The 15,919-nt window shown below is 51.4% G+C and overlaps 1 protein-coding gene across 3 annotated transcripts in view; it reads left to right on the plus strand.

Moving 5' to 3' along the window:
* Window positions 1–12,287, plus strand: part of GSN (gelsolin) — a 60,796-nt gene extending 48,509 nt beyond the window's left edge. For all 3 annotated transcript variants that reach the window (XM_070795408.1, XM_019966855.2, XM_019966852.2), the window contains 8 exons: window positions 495–628; window positions 2,577–2,667; window positions 3,585–3,755; window positions 4,385–4,559; window positions 6,029–6,153; window positions 6,383–6,460; window positions 11,227–11,287; window positions 11,874–12,287. In XM_070795408.1, the coding sequence (XP_070651509.1) occupies window positions 495–628; window positions 2,577–2,667; window positions 3,585–3,755; window positions 4,385–4,559; window positions 6,029–6,153; window positions 6,383–6,460; window positions 11,227–11,287; window positions 11,874–12,043 (1,005 nt within the window). In that variant the 3' untranslated portion in view covers window positions 12,044–12,287. The remainder of the gene's footprint in view (window positions 1–494; window positions 629–2,576; window positions 2,668–3,584; window positions 3,756–4,384; window positions 4,560–6,028; window positions 6,154–6,382; window positions 6,461–11,226; window positions 11,288–11,873) is intronic.
* Window positions 12,288–15,919: the final 3,632 nt, after the last annotated feature.

Consider the following 15,919-nt stretch of genomic DNA (forward strand, 5'->3'; position numbering starts at 1 on the left):
CCTGTGCCAAGCACTGTGCTGGGCTCGTGAAGTAGCTCATTCGATCCTTACAACCTCCCTTATTATTCCCATTTTCAGATCAGGAAACTGAGGCCCATAGACATCAAGCAATTTGTCCAAGGGTGCACAGCCTGCGAGGGGGTAGAGCCTGATTTGGCTGCAGGTCGTATATTGATGTGTACTCTGAGCCTGTGTTGCACTGTGTAACACACACCAGAAGCACTTTCTGAACCCCGCCATGCAGCTACCAGTCCCTGGGCTGCTCCCAAGGAGGAGGAAGCGCGGGGGGCAGGGGTGCGCTGCCAGGATCTGAACAGAAGCCCTGGGTTTGAATCTTGGTGGCTCCGTGATTTCAGCAAGTTATTTCGCTTCAGGCTGAGTCCCAGGGCAATCCCGTGCTGTAACCGCTACCCAGCACCCTCTGGTTTCTCAGCTGGTCGGAGTTGGGGGCCGGGAATGCCGCCCGATGTCTGAGCCCAGCTTTGCTCTGGTAGATCTGGAGAATCGAAGGTTCCGACAAAGTGCCCGTGGACCCCGCCACGTACGGACAGTTCTACGGTGGTGACAGCTACATCATTCTGTACAACTACCGCCACGGCGGCCGTCAGGGACAGATCATCTACAACTGGTGAGGGTCTGGGGTCCCGGAGGGCACACGCTGGGAGCACGGCCACCGCGGGGGGCAGAGGGGGTGGAGCGGGGGGCACACGCTGGGAGCATGGCCACCACAGTGGGGCATAGGACAGGGCTGAGGGGAGTTTGCGGGTGTGTGAACCTGGGCCAGCACAGCCGTGCTCCACTGGGAAAGGCTTTTGTCCCCGGGGCAAGACCGCTGGTCTTACTTCTCAAAACAAGCTGTAAACTCATCTCATAAAAGCATCACATGTCCATTGTAGGAGAGACGTGCGGACTAGGGAGAAACGAATAGAAAATCTCTCCCTCAATTCCACTCTAAGTTCTGTTTATCCTCTGATGTTTTCTAACTAAAGATTATTTTTAATTCTTTAAAGAGAGATGACATATTCACGACTTCGCCCACCTTGCTCTGAAACCCTCACTCCTCTGTGGGTGCCTGCCTTCATTAGCCTCTCACATATCCTTCTAGTCATTTTTATGCAGATAAAAGCAAATCTGGCCCTGTATTCCTAGTCCTCCTCCCTCCCCATGCGAAAGATGGCCTACTGTGTATAATGTCCTGCACTTTGCTTTTTTTTTCCAGTTAATACTTTCTGGAGCTCAGACTGTGTCAGTCCATAAAGAGCTTCCTTACTCTCTTTTTTTACAGCCATGTAATATTCCACTGTGTGGCTATCCTGTAATTTATTTAACAAATTCCCTGCTGATGCATATTCGCTTTGATTCGGCTCCTACTGTCACAAGCACTGCCATGATTAGTTGGCTTAAACAAGCATCATTTTGGATGCGTGAGAAGTGTCTTTAGAGTGAGTTCCCAGAAGCTGGGCTGCTGGCTGACAGTGAGCGCGTGCGTCACTTTGAAGGTGGCACCCAGCTTCTGCAGATGAACTTTGTGCCGCTGGCCTTTTCACCGGTGACAGATGAGAGCATGTTCCCTCGTGGCCTCACTGGTGGACTGTGCTATCACACTTTTGCTCTTTGTCAGCTTTAGAGTTGATAAAACGATGTCTCAGTATAATATCTTTCAGTTCGTTTCTCTTACTGTGCAATCTCCAACTTTTAAAAGGTTGACTGATGGGTTTCTGCTTTTTTAAACTTGCTGAAAAGTTGGAAAAACAGTGCAGACAGTTTCCATGTACCTGTTTCAGTTCCCTCTGCGGTCAGCTCCTACCTAACCACAGTTCAGTTTTCAAAACCGAGAAATTAACATTGTTGCAAGACCATTTGCTCCTCTGTAGACGTTTCTTGAATTTCACCAGTTCTCCCACTAATGTCCTTTCTCTGGTCTAGGATCTAACCCAGGGTCTCACGTGGTATTTAGTCATCATGCCTCTCAGTGGCGTTTAATCGTCGTGTTCTCTGTCTTTTAATGTGTGACAGTTCCTCAGGCTTCACTCGTCTTTCCTGGTTTCGATGCTGTGGAGGTCGCCTCTCAGTTTGACAACCTCAGACTTTTAAAAGCAGCTTGAAGAAATGTCTCTGGACTAGGTGTTAATGATACACACACGGTACAAAATTCACCAGAAGGCTTTTAGAACATTTTCTTTGATCAGCACGTTGATCTGTTAGATTGCTTATGCAGATAGCACAGGTTAGTTATGGGAAATTTAGACGGCGGAGGAAGAGGTGAGACAGAAAGCCCTCCACCACACATCTCCCTGTGGGCAGGTGTAGGATGAGGAAGTCCACTGGCTGTGGTCGGATCTCTGTGAGAAGACGGGCAGCCGCGCTGGGGTGTGTGGTGACGGGCTGCTGACTGGGGTGTGTGCTGTGTTGCTTTGGCTCCTGGCTCTGGTTCCTTTTCAGAGAAATCTCTTTTCCTCTTGATTGTCAGTTTCACTACCTGTAATCTGGAGATTTGCAGGTTTCTCAGGCCCAGGATGACGGAGGGGCCCCGGGCTCTGTGCAAACCAAGGTGCTGAGGTTCACTTCTCTTCCAGGCAGGGCGCCCAGTCCACCCAGGATGAGGTCGCTGCCTCGGCCATCCTGACCGCTCAGCTGGACGAGGAGCTGGGAGGGACTCCCGTGCAGGTGAGCCCAGCCCGCTGCTCACTCATGTGACCGTCCCTCATCCCATGCATCCATCCTTTTGATAGACATTTACGCAGGACGCGGATGCTGCGTCTGCCAACGTGAACACACAGATGTATCCTCCCCCGGCCCCCGGCCCTGCCCTGCCCTGAACCTCTGTGATGTGGTTTATTACAGTCTAGTCGTGGGAGAAAGAGGTTCATCAGACATGCAGGCAGAGGATGTACCATCACACGTGGCCTGAATTCTCACCAGCAGAGTGGAGCTGGGGTCTGAGCTCTGACCCAGCAGTGGCGGCTCTTGCTGGGAAGGGACCATGAACCACCCTCCACCCCCAAACCCACATGTGAGGTGATCTGGATTTAGGCAGCACGGGTCACAGCTGGGATCCGAAGTGACACGGCACACAGGGCAGGAACAGATGGGACCCTCTCAGACCTCCTTGTCCCTCTCCCACCGCCAAGCCCTCGGCCGCGGTCTGCACTGGCTCTGCGGGAGGGCTCTCTCCAGACCTGGAAGGCTCTTTTCTCACCACTCCGCCAGCTTTCTTGGCCGAGGCTGACGTCACAATCTGGGAAGAATGTCCACGAACCATCCCTGGGCTTCCATTTAAGGGAATATTTGCAAACATGGGCTCTCTGGGTTCTTGGACTAGACCCAGCCTCAGCCAGGCTAGGCCTTGTGGGAGGGGAAACGCCGAAGCAGTGCCCGGGGTTACCTCAGCCAGCAGGGCTGTCTCCAGCCTTCCTGCACCTCCTGTTCCCTGGCCAGCCCCACTCCACACACAGACCCGAGCATGATGGGCTTGTTTGGGGGTGAGCCTGGGCCATGCCAGCTGCCCTGAGCTGAGCCCAGTGTGTGCGCATAGGACGATGCTCCCACCCCCCTTTCCTGACCTGCGCTCCCGTCTCCCTCAGAGCCGTGTGGTCCAAGGCAAGGAGCCCGCTCACCTCATGAGCCTGTTTGGCGGGAAACCCATGATCATCTACAGGGGCGGCACCTCCCGCGAGGGTGGGCAGACGGCCCCCGCCAGCACCCGCCTGTTCCAGGTCCGGGCCAGCAGCTCTGGAGCCACCCGAGCCGTGGAGGTAAGGCCCTGGGCCCCGGACCCCTAGCAAGACTGGCCTCTCGGAAACCCCCCAGGCCTGATGGGCAGACCTCTGGGTGCAGAATCGGTCGGGCAGCTGAGGGGCTGAGAAGCAGCTTTTTGTGCCTTGCTGCCCTGGCAGCAGGATTGTGTGTCTTAGACTTCTCCTTGTTTCAAGAATGCCCAGTGTCCCTCGCACGCCTTCCATGATGGCCAAGTCATTACCTAACAGATAGTCCATTCTTCACAATCTGGATGTTGTTCTTGATTCCATCCAGTTGGCTGCTGTCCCTTTTATAGTGGAAGGTGCAGAAGCTGAACGTAATCCTGCTGAGCAGCCTAGAGGACAATGGGATTATCACCTCCTTTGTTGTGGGTGCTCAGCTTCTATTAATGCCTCCCAGATTTCTAGAATCTCCTTGGCTAAGCACAGTGCATTCGTGGCTCGTGGGAGTCAGCTGAGCCCCTCAGTGTCCCGAGTCCTTGTCCTCAGCTCTGATGGGGCACACGTTCCCTCCTCCAAGTCCACCCGTAAGAGCTGCTCTTGCTGCAGTGTCTCCTGGGCTGCGAGGAGTGGGTGAAGCCTTTTTACCTATTTCCTGATTGATTAATTGAGCACTACCCTCCCAGGTGATGCCCAAGGCTGGCGCGCTGAATTCCAACGATGCCTTTGTCCTGAAGACCCCCTCGGCCGCCTACCTGTGGGTGGGTGCGGGAGCCAGCGAGGCAGAGAAGACCGGGGCCCTGGAGCTGCTCAGGGTGCTTCGGGCCCAACCTGTGCAGGTGGCAGAAGGCAGCGAGCCAGGTAGGAGCGAGAGGCAAGGGGCCTGCTGCTCTCTGGGGATGGAGCTGCTGGGTTCCCCTGCCTCCTGTCTGCTCGGGGCTTTCGTTATCCTCCTCCTGCCTCAGCACTTATCCCCTAACGTATGTTCACTAAAGTGGGTGAGATGAAAAGGGGGCTTCTCTGGTGGCTCAGACAGTAAGGAGTCTGCCTGCAATGCGGGAGACTTGGGTTTGATCCCCGGGTCGGGAAGATCCCCTGGAGGAGGGCATGGCAATCCACTCCAGTATACTTGCCTGGAGAATCCCACGGACAGAGGATCCTGGTGGGCCACAGTCCATGGGGTCGCAGAGTCGGACACGGCCAACACGTACACCCAAGATGAAAATGAGAATGTGGTCGTTGAGAGGGAGGCGTCTAGGAGTTAGAGAAAGGAGAGCCCAGTGTGGGCTGGGGCAGGTGGGGAAGGCAGCTGGAGGGGGGCTCACTTGTGGGAAAGCCGTGAAAGATTATATGTGGCAACATCGGCCTCATGGGGGCTGTGGTCTGTCCTAACCTTGAGAAGCTTCGTGGACAGAAATGCCACGAGCCTGCCTTGTTTCCAGAGCGGGAGTCAGGAGCACTTCCCTTATGCTAACCCTAGATCTTTCCCTCCTTGGTTTTAAGCCCGCTCTCTCTTGCTTGATGCTAAGCAGAAATGGGGAAGAATAGTTTGATCTAGAGTCACATAATCCATTGAAAACGTCTGAAAGAGTGGACATGTTCTGTATCTGCTAGGTCTAATTTGGTCACCACTGGTCACATGGTTATGGGCTTCCCTTGGTGGCCCAGTGGGAAAGAATCCACCTGCCAATGCAGGAGCCTCAGGTTCGATCCCTGGGTCGGGAACATCCCTTGGAGAAGGAAAGGGCACCCACTCCAGTATTCTTGCCTGGGAAATCCCGCGGACAGAGGAGCCTGGTGGTTAGTCCATGGGGTTGGAAAAGAGTCAGACATGACTAAACCACCACCAGTCACATGCTTCAGTTAATGTATATTTAAATATGACTGGTGGGAAAATGCATTTAAATATAAAAAGCACATGTGGCTGGAGCAGATATAGTGGGAAAATACAGGGGACTGGAGTCAGATGAGGTGGCTTTACTCCGCGCCTGCTGTGTGGCGCTGGGCGAGTGGCTTGGCCTCTCTGAGCCTCAGCCGCCTCGTTTGTCGAGCGGGGATAATTATCCCCATCCCACAGTGCTGTGCCAGTCTCAGAGCAGAAGCAGCCCCGGCCCTGTGTCTGCTGCCGAGTCTGCCCCCCGGGGCCTCTGCTTCATCACCCTCGAGTCCCGCAGGCCCTGTTCCTCTTGGTCACACTGGGGTTTTAAGATGCCGGGTGGCGGTTGAGAGCACTTGGCTGTGCGAAGGCAGCATTTGTCCCAGAGTCTGCGGGGAAGTGCTGGAGGGGGCAGGTGGTGTCAGCTGGTAACTGGCTTGGCCTCCCCTCACAGACAGCTTCTGGGAGGCCCTGGGTGGGAAGGCCGCCTACCGCACGTCCCCACGGCTGAAGGACAAGAAGATGGACGCCCACCCTCCTCGCCTCTTCGCCTGCTCCAACAAGATCGGACGTTTCGTGGTGAGTCCCAGAGGAGGTCCGAGGTCGCTCCCTCTGCTCGCCCCTTGGGAAGTGTTTTCCAGGGAGCAAGCTGAGGCATCCACAGCAGGGGCAGGGAGAGGCCTTCTGACGACCCAGTACAGACCCCCACAGGCTGGAGCCAGCTCAGCAGCTCCCCATGGAGGGCAGAGAGAGCTGGGGGAAGGCGGCTTGCGGTGGGCTCTCATTAACCTCTTCCATCCCTTCCTAGATCGAGGAGGTCCCTGGCGAGCTCATGCAGGAAGACTTGGCCACTGATGACGTCATGCTTCTGGACACCTGGGACCAGGTAATGGACGGTCCCCCAAGTAACTTCCCGCTCTGAGCTCCGTGTCCTCATCTGCAGCTTGGGCGCGATGGTGCCCACCTGGCATTATCCCAGCAGACGAGAGGCAGGTAGAATCCCCTTGCCAACAGCAAAGCACCTTAGAAAGGCAAATCAGATGACCAGCACTCGTTCCCAGGCCTTAGGGGAGCGTGAACTCTTACTTTGAACCTGTTGGTAAAGACAGTTGGGCTTTGGTTCACATCTCATGCAGGCGTAACCTCTCACCTAGAAAGAGACATGCCCCTGTCCCCAAGGGCCTCACGTCCTCGTGAGGGATGGCAGTCAGTAGCCCTTCCTAGCGAGCTGTCTCCTCCGCGAGTTGTCAGGGTTGAACATAGCAGCCATGCAGGCGCAAGACTGCTCTGCATCTGCCCGGCTTCTTCTTGGGCTCCCCGGTTGGAAGGTCAGTACCAGAAGCTTTGCAGTTTAGCCATCAGCTGCTGGCTCCTTTGTTCCATTGGCTCCTTAATCTGCTTGTTCATCTGTGTGTTCATGCGCTCAGTCAACACATGTGAAGCATCACTGTCTTCCAGGCAGAATGCTGGGTTGCTGGGAGTCCTGTGATGAACAGGATAGACACCATGCATAGCTGGTGGGGAGGCGCCCAGGTAGCAGGCACACAGCTGTTCATAAGGGCGAAAGTGTCTGCATTCTCTTGTCTGATACCATCTTATGAATGGGCACCCCTGGTGGCTCAGATGGTAAAGAGTCCACCTGTAATGCAGGAGACTTGGGTTCAGTCCCTGGGTTGGGGCAATCCCCTGGAAAAGGGAATGACCACCCACTCCAGTATTCTTGCCTGGAGAACTCCATGGATAGAGGAGCTTGTCGGACTACAGTCTGTAGGGTTGCAAGAGACATGACTGAGTGATGAACGCTTTCACATTTTATGACAGCACTGTTTACAATAGCCAGGACATGGAAGCAACCTGGATGTCCATCAGCAGATGAATGGATAAGAAAGGTGTGGTGCATATACACAATGGAGTATTACTCAGCCATTAAAAGTACATTTGAATCAGTTCTAATGAGGTGAATGAAACTGGAGCCTATTATACAGAGTGAAGTAAGCCAGAAAGAAAAATACCAATACAGTATACTAACGCATATATATGGAATTTAGAAAGATGGTAACGATAACCCTGTATGAGAGACAGCAAAAGAGACACAGATGTATAGAACAGTCTTTTGGACTCTGTGGGAGAGGGAGAGGGTGGGATGATCTGGGAGAATGACATTGAAACATGTATAATATCATATGTGAAACGAATCGCCAGTCCAGGTTCAATGCAGGATACAGGAAGCTTGGGGCTGGTGCACTGGGATGACCCAGAGGGATGGTACGGGGAGGGAGCTGGGAGGGGGGTTCAGGATGGGGAACACGTGTACACCCGTGGTGGATTCATGTTGATGTATGGCAAAACCAATACAATATTGTAAAGTAATTAGCCTCCAATTAAAATAAATAAATTTATATTACAAATAATAAAATATTTTAGATACACATCAGAATAGATGACACATAAAAATCAGCTGAAATGATTTTTTGGGGTAATAAAGCTCATCTTAAGAAGCTGAAGTTGAACGGTTCTATGAACACCTATGAGACCTTTTAGAACTAACACCCAAAAAAGATGTCCTTTTCATTATAGGGGACTGGAATGCAAAAGTAGAAAGTCAAGAAATACTTGGGGTAACAGGCAAATTTGGCCTTGGAATATGGAATGAAGCAGGGCAAAGGCTAATAGAGTTTTGCCAAGAGAACGCACTGGTCATAGCAAACACTCTCTTCCAACAACACAAGAGAAGACTCTACACATGGACATCACCAGATGGTCAACACCGAAATCAGATTGATTGTATTCTTTGCAGCCAAAGATGGGGAAGCTCTATACAGTCAGCAAAAACAAGACTAGTAGCTGAGTGTGGCTCAGATCATGAACTCCTTATTGCCAAATTCAGACTTAAATTGAAGAAAGTAGGGAAAACCACTAGACCATTCAGGTATGACCTAAATCAAATGCCTTATGATTATACTGTGGAAGTGAGAAATAGATTTAAGGGACTAGATCTGATAGACAGAGTGCCTGATGAACTATGGGCGGAGGTTCGTGACATTGTACAGGAGCCAGGGATCAAGACCATCCCCGTGGAAAAGAAATGCAAAAAAGCAAAATGGCTGTCTGGGGAGGCCTTACAAATAGCTGTGAAAAGAAGAGAAGCAAAATGCAAAGGAGAAAATGAAAGATATAAGCATCTGAATGCAGAGTTCCAAAGAATAGCAAGGAGAGATAAGAAAGCCTTCCTCAGCGATCAATGCAAAGAAATAGAGGAAAACAACAGAATGGGAAAGACTAGAGATCTCTTCAAGAAAATTAGAGATACCAAGGGAACATTTCATGCAAAGATGGGCTCGATAAAGGACAGAAATGATATGGACCTAACAGAAGCAGAAGATACTAAGAAGAGGTGGCAAGAATACACAGAACTGTACAAAAAAGATCTTCACGACCCAGATAATCACAATGGTGTGATCACTGACCTAGAGCCAGACATCCTGGAATGTGAAGTCAAGTGGGCCTTAGAAAGCATCACTACGAACAAAGCTAGTGGAGGTGATGGAATTCCAGTTGAACTATTTCAAATCCTGGAAGATGATGCTGTGAAAGTGTTGCACTCAATATGCCCACAAATTTGGAAAACTCAGCAGTGGCCACAGGACTGGAAAAGGTCAGTTTTCATTTCAATCCCAAAGAAAGGCAATGCCAAAGAATGCTCAAACTACTGCACAATTGCACTCATCTCACACGCTAGTAAAGTAATGCTCAAAATTCTCCAAGCCAGGCTTCAGCAATATGTGAACAATGAACTTCCAGATGTTCAAGCTGGTTTTAGAAAAGGCAGAGGAACCAGAGACCAAATTGCGAACATCCGCTGGATCATGGAAAAAGCAAGAGAGTTCCAGAAAAACATCTATTTCTGCTTTATTGACTATGCCAAAGCCTTAGACTGTGTGGATCACAATAAACTGTGAAAACTTCTGAAAGAGATGGGAATACCAGACCACCTGACCTGCCTCTTGAGAAACCTGTATGCAGGTCAGGTAGCAACAGTTAGAACTGGACATGGAACAACAGATTGGTTCCAAATAGGAAAAGGAGTACATCAAGGCTGTATATTGTCACCCTGCTTATTTAACTTCTATGCAGAGTACATCATGAGAAATGCCAGACTGGAAGAAGCACAAGCCGGAATCAAGATTGCAGGGAGAAATATCAATAACCTCAGATATGCAGATGACACCACCCTTATGGCAGAAAGTGAAGAGGAACTAAAAAGCCTCTTGATGAAAGTGAAAGTGGAGAGTGAAAAATTTGGCTTAAAGCTCAACATTCAGAAAATGAAGATCATGGCATCTGGTCCCATCACTTCATGGGAAATAGATGGGGAAACAGTGGAAACAGTGTCAGACTTTATTTTTTGGGCTCCAAAATAACTGCAGATGGTGACTGCAGCCATGAAATTAAAAGATGCTTACTCCTTGGAAGGAAAGTTATGACCAACCTAGATAGCATATTCAAAACCAGAGACATTACTTTGCCAACAAAGGTTCGTCTAGTCAAGGCTATGGTTTTTCCTGTGGACATGTATGGATGTGAGAGTTGGATTGTGAAGAAGGCTGAGCGCAGAAGAATTGATGCTTTTGAACTGTGGTGTTGGAGAAGACTCTTGAGAGTCCCTTGGACTGCAAGGAGATCCAACCCGTCCATTCTGAAGGAGATCAGCCCTGGGTGTTCTTTGGAAGGACTGATGCTAAAGCTGAAACTCCAATACTTTGGCCACCTCATACAAACAGTTGACTCTTTGGAAAAGACTCTGATGCTGGGAGGGATTGGGGGCAGGAGGAGAAGGGGACGACAGAGGATGAGATGGCTGGATTGCATCACCGACTCCATGGACATGAGTTGGGTGAACTCCAGGAATTGGTGATGGACAGGGAGGCCTGGCGTGCTGCGATTCATGGGGTCACGAAGAGTTGGACACGACTGAGCGACTGAACTGAAGACTCAAGATGGCGGTAGTGGTGATGAGTTACTTCTCTTCCAAGGCTTAGAACCCTATTGGCTCAGATACCAAGAGAGTGGCCCCCAGCAGACTCAGTGCTCACTGGTTGGATCAATAAACTAGTGAGCACATTGGTCTGCTCACTGGTTGAATAAGTTTATGCCCCCAAACGGATCATTCGTGAACTTCTAGAGAAGGGGCTCCGTCTCACGGCTGTCCCAGCTTGGTTGTCAGTGTTATTGACTGAGGCAGGCTGGGGTGGAGGACGTGCAGGTGCGGGGAGTCTGAGGCAGGTGGGCTTCCAGCACAGGGGCAGCTCCTGCTCAGCTTCACCCGCCTGCCAGTGGTCGTGGTTGCCAGGTCCTCCCCGTTCTCAGGGGGATCTGCAGTCTGGATTGAACGTAATCAGCTAGTGACTCCATTTGTCTAAAAAGACACAGCAGACCACCAGCCTCCAGTGGAGGGCGGGCCTGCAAAGCGGGGTGTCGGTCACCAGTTCGCCGTGTCTGTTCCCCAGTCCTCTAGTCACAGTCCGTGGGCTGTGAATGGGGAGGGGGGTGTCCGGCCCACACCTGGAACCTCCTCCTCTTCCAACAGCAAGCTGGGTCAGTGCCCCTCGTGCGGCTTCATCTCACACCTTCCCTCTCCTGCCTCTCCTCCAGGTCTTTGTCTGGGTTGGTAAGGATTCTCAAGAAGAGGAGAAGACAGAAGCCCTGACCTCTGGTGAGGACCCACGCGTGCCTGCCGGTCTGTTTCGGGCGGTGGGGCGGGAGCAGCTTCCTGTGCGGGTCTGGGAGTTCGTGACAGCGGGGTGGGGGCTTCCTCCCCCACGGCCAGCCCCTGGTGAGCCCTCCCTGGGTGGTGAGAGAACAGCTCGGTTCCTGCAGAAGCCATGGGTCACAGCAAGAGGAAGAGGCAGATAGAAGCTGCCTCGGGTTCCCAGGATGCCCAGGGACTAACCGCATCTGGATCTAGATGCAGGAAAGCAGGTCTCTGGTAGCTGAGTAGAGTCTGATTTGGGAGCTGGAAATCCAGAAGCTGGTTTCTTTAATACCTTCCAGTAGGGGACGCTAGAGAGCAATGAGGCACGCCTTGTGAAGCTGGAGGTTAAACTGTGACCCCTGGCCTTTCCTGTGTTTCTGGGCGGGGCAGTGAAGGAGTCACATGGTTGTCGTTGCCTTTAAGGAATGGTGGTGTCCGAGGGAGGGGTTGGATGTTAGGGGCAGGGGAACCACAGCCACCGTAGGCATGGAACCAGCTCTCCTCGGTGGTGGAGACGCTGAGGATTCTTCTGCCCGTGTGTCTGCAGCTAAGCGCTACATCGAGACGGACCCAGCTAATCGTGACCGGCGGACCCCCATCACTGTGGTGAAGCAGGGCTTCGAGCCCCCCTCGTTCGTGGGCTGGTTCCTCGGCTGGGATGACAACTATTGGTCTGTGGACCCCTTGGACAGGGCCCTCGCTGAGCTGGCTGCCTGAGGAAGGCAGGCCCCACCCCATTGCCGGCCAGTGCCTTTCAGAACTGTCCGCCCTTCGAGAGGAGACCTTAGAGTGAGCAGGGTCAACCTGGTGTGTGTGCGCGTGTGGTTGGTTTTTTCTTTTTCCTTTTTTTTTTTTTTACTGTAGCCAAAACAGCCCTGCAAAAATTCAGGGTCCTTGCAGAATTGTCTCAAGTGTCTGTGCTTTTGAAAATTGAATTCAATAAAAAGCTTTTTGAAGTGTGTGACCTGCTGTGGTTGTTTGTCCTGAGAAGTATCCTCACTGTTCTGGGAAGGGTCCATGGGGTGGGGGTGGGGGGTTGGCCTGTGCCTGAGACCCAGTGAATGAGCTTCATTCAACCCACACATAAATCTGATCCTCCGAGAAGCAGATGCCAAGATGAGATGGAATGGGCAGAGACTGCACTAGGGGGAGAGTGCTTGTATGGAAGGAGATTGACAGGCAGCCAGAGGAGGCTGGAGAGCCTTCAGACAGATGCCATCTGACCCCACGTGAAGCAGGGAGGAAGAGGGGTTGGGTGGATGCGTCTTAGACAGCCGTGCAGTCCAGGTGGCTTTTGCATAGCTTTTGGGGAGTCCTGAGACAAAGTGAAAAAAAAATTAATGGCATAGTCCCATTTGTGTTGTTAATTTATCCTTTTGATCATTTGCAAATGTACGATTCAGCAGCGCTGAAGACACTGGCGGCGTTGTGGAGCTGTCCCCACCATCTCCACCCAAACCTTTTTCCTAATCCCCAGCTTAGCTTTATACCCTGTGCCCATGACACAACTCCTTCCCTCTTCCTACTTCCCATCTGCCCCTGGGAACCTTATTGCACTTTCTGTCTCTGTGAACTTGCCTGTTCTAGGTGCATCGTGGAAGTGGAACCATGCACTTGCCTTCTGTCTGGCTTATTTCACTTAGCTTGATGCTTTCAGGATTCATACATTTTACAGCCCATAAAGTAACTGCATTCTTCTTGTGGCTGAATACTATTCCATCGTGTGTGTATATACCGTCTCATTTATGCTTTCATCCATCGATGGACACTCAGATCCTCTCCACCTTTTGGCTGCTGTGAATAATGCCTCTGGGGGTCTTCCCTGGTGGTCCAGTGGTTAAGAATCCCTCTTCAACGTGGGGGACGGAGGTTCAGTCCCTGGTTGGGGGTGCTGCAGGGCAACTAAGATCCCGTGTGCCGCAGCTGAGAGTTGATGCAGACGAATAAATAGATTTTCTTTAAAAAAAGTGTTACTCTGAACGTTGGTGTACAAATATTTGTTTGATTCAGAATGTTCTGGAGCCCATCAGCCAACAAAGGCGATGAAGGTCTCCCAGGAGCGGATGAAGTGTGTCTAATCGCCCCACTTCGGTCAGTCATTGGGAGGCACGGCCTTGGAACACTGGGGGCAAGGAGGTCAAGGCAGTAGCGGGACCCTAGAGTCACTTACACTCCCAGGGGTTGCCCTCCCCTGGAGCATCTACATGGCTCTTCTTCGTCTCCTCTGCTTGCCACGAGTGTTTCTGCTGACAGGAGGTGCCCCTGGGTGCTCTCCGAGTTTGCAGCATGGGTGAGGGCCTCTGTGCCCCTTTGGTCCCCCAGACCCTGACTCTCTGCTCATGCTCACGTGGTCACAAAGTCCTGTTAGGCAGAAGAGGAAACAGAGTCCAGAATGGGAGTGGCTAAAAGACAAGGAGGGGAAAAGCCCGCGAAAATAGGACAAAGGAAGGTCCAAGGACTGGAGTGAGGACCTCAGATGGAGCCCAGTTTACACAGGGCAGGCCCAGGGGAAGGAAAAACCATGTAAAAAGAGGAGCCAAAGGGCCGGGGGTCATGCACGGGCACTCTCTCTCTCTCTTTCCTCTTCGCATCTTTTGGGTCGGCTTGCCCTCATGCCTCGAGGATGTTATTTTCCTTTATTTTCTAAATAACACGGAGCTGTGACACCATCCAAGAGCTGTGACACGCTGAGGGCTTTAACGTCCGTCGCTTCAAATTTTTGTTGTAATGAGACAGAAACGAGGAAATTGCACACTCCCCTGACAGTGCCTGTTAGACATTTCCATGAACTCGTGTCTCTAAACCTTTTCTCCATGGAGATCCCAAATGAGTCCAAAGAACTGAAGAGGGACAAGCCCCTCCCCTCCCCTCCATCCTTCTGGTCTTTTCTCTGGTGGTTTCCTCTTTTGTTCCATGCCACCTCCCTCTCCCCCATCCCTATCAAGTTACAGAAGGAAAACTCCCCTGCAGAGGATGTAGAAGAACAGAAGCCAGTGTGAGGGGTTCTGTGGTGGGAAGGGCGTGTGTGTGTGTGTGTGTGTGTGTTTACACCATTGTTTCCAAAGCTGGCTGATCATGCAAATTGCCCAGGGAGCTTTTTAAAAGTATAAAATTCCCCAGGGGGAGCCCTACCTCAAGAGAGTCTGATTCATCGCAGAAGTGACGAATGTATCGGGGAAGGAATTTTCCATGTGACACAGTCGGGGTGGGAGGTGGGTCAGGCATGTCAGGCACTTGTGCTGTGTTGTGTGCTTGGTCGCTCAGTCCTGTCCAACTCCTTGCAACCCCACGGACTGTAGCCCGCCAGGCCCCTCTGTCCATGGGGATTCTCCAGGCAAGAATACTGGAGTGGGCTGGCATTTCCTCCTCCATGGAATCTTTCCAATCCAGGAATGGAACCCACATTGTGGGCAGATTCTTTACTGTCTGAGGCAGGGTGTGAGCAGCCCCGAGTCGGAGCTGGAGGGAGGCTGCTGTGCTCAGGGACAAACAGCAGGAATTGCGGGGCGGGGGGCGGGGGTAAGGGGAGGCTAGGGCAGGAGACAGGGAAGGCAGGAATTCACAGAGGGCCTCAAAGTCTGCAGAGAGGGGGTTGGACTTGAACTTGTAATGCCTGCCTTTATTCCAGAAGGCCAATTTCAGGGTCAAAGCTATTAACATGACAAATGCGAAACTCTGGAACAAAGGGCCTTGACCACCTGGAGCTTGTAGGGCTTCCCTAGCGGCGGGGAGGCCTGTCTAGACAGCTCCCAGTCCTGGCAACCTGAGGGAGTCCAGCACAGGTGAACCCGCCCTGCAGTTTTCATTTCCTTTTATCGGCATTCAAGGAGGTTTATTGGCCAATTTCTGTTTATTGGTGCCTGTGGCTTCAGAGAGAGAGACCTGTGAACTCTGAGAAAGGGAGTTGCCTGAGGCAACTGAATTGCTTCAGCCCCGTATTTTTTCTCTCAAAGGCAAAATAATGAGTCAGGAACACTATCACTTCAACCACATATTTTTCTCTTCCTAATGGTTTTTGAGAGACGGTGGATTCCATCATGTATGATGGAGAAGTCACTGCAAAATGCCATGAAATGCCCAAGTGCCAATGGGGCGTCTCCTGGAAAGAGGTTGGCCTGGGCTTAGAACCTGCATCCTATCTTGGACAATTCAGTTGAATAGATAACATATTTATGCCAGGCAGTGTGCAAGGCACTAAGCATAGGACAGAAAACTTACGTGAGCTTCAGTTTCCCCCCTGCAAAATGGTAATACTGTCTTTGTACAGTACCCAACCAGAGTTGTCACAATGGAGGGCTTGAAAGCTGGACTTCGAAGTCAGACCTGGGTGCAAGTCAAATTCAGTGATTTTAAAACTGGGATCAATAGAATTCTACGAGGTGCTTCAGTGATTTCACAATTTGGTTGAAATTTAGTTTTTAAAGTGTTAACAAATATCACAGACACTCAAAACAAACGGGAAACTGAAGGTAGAGCCTCATTTAAGGATGTAACTGCCTTTCTAACTCCAACTGTTTTCAATGCAGCCTCACTGATTGACATTAAGTAAATGTTATAAATGTGAACTTGAGAATTTCTTCGTTTACTTTGGAG

The sequence above is a fragment of the Bos indicus genome, chromosome 8, assembly GCF_029378745.1.
Source record: "Bos indicus isolate NIAB-ARS_2022 breed Sahiwal x Tharparkar chromosome 8, NIAB-ARS_B.indTharparkar_mat_pri_1.0, whole genome shotgun sequence".
Lineage (NCBI taxonomy): Eukaryota > Metazoa > Chordata > Mammalia > Artiodactyla > Bovidae > Bos > Bos indicus.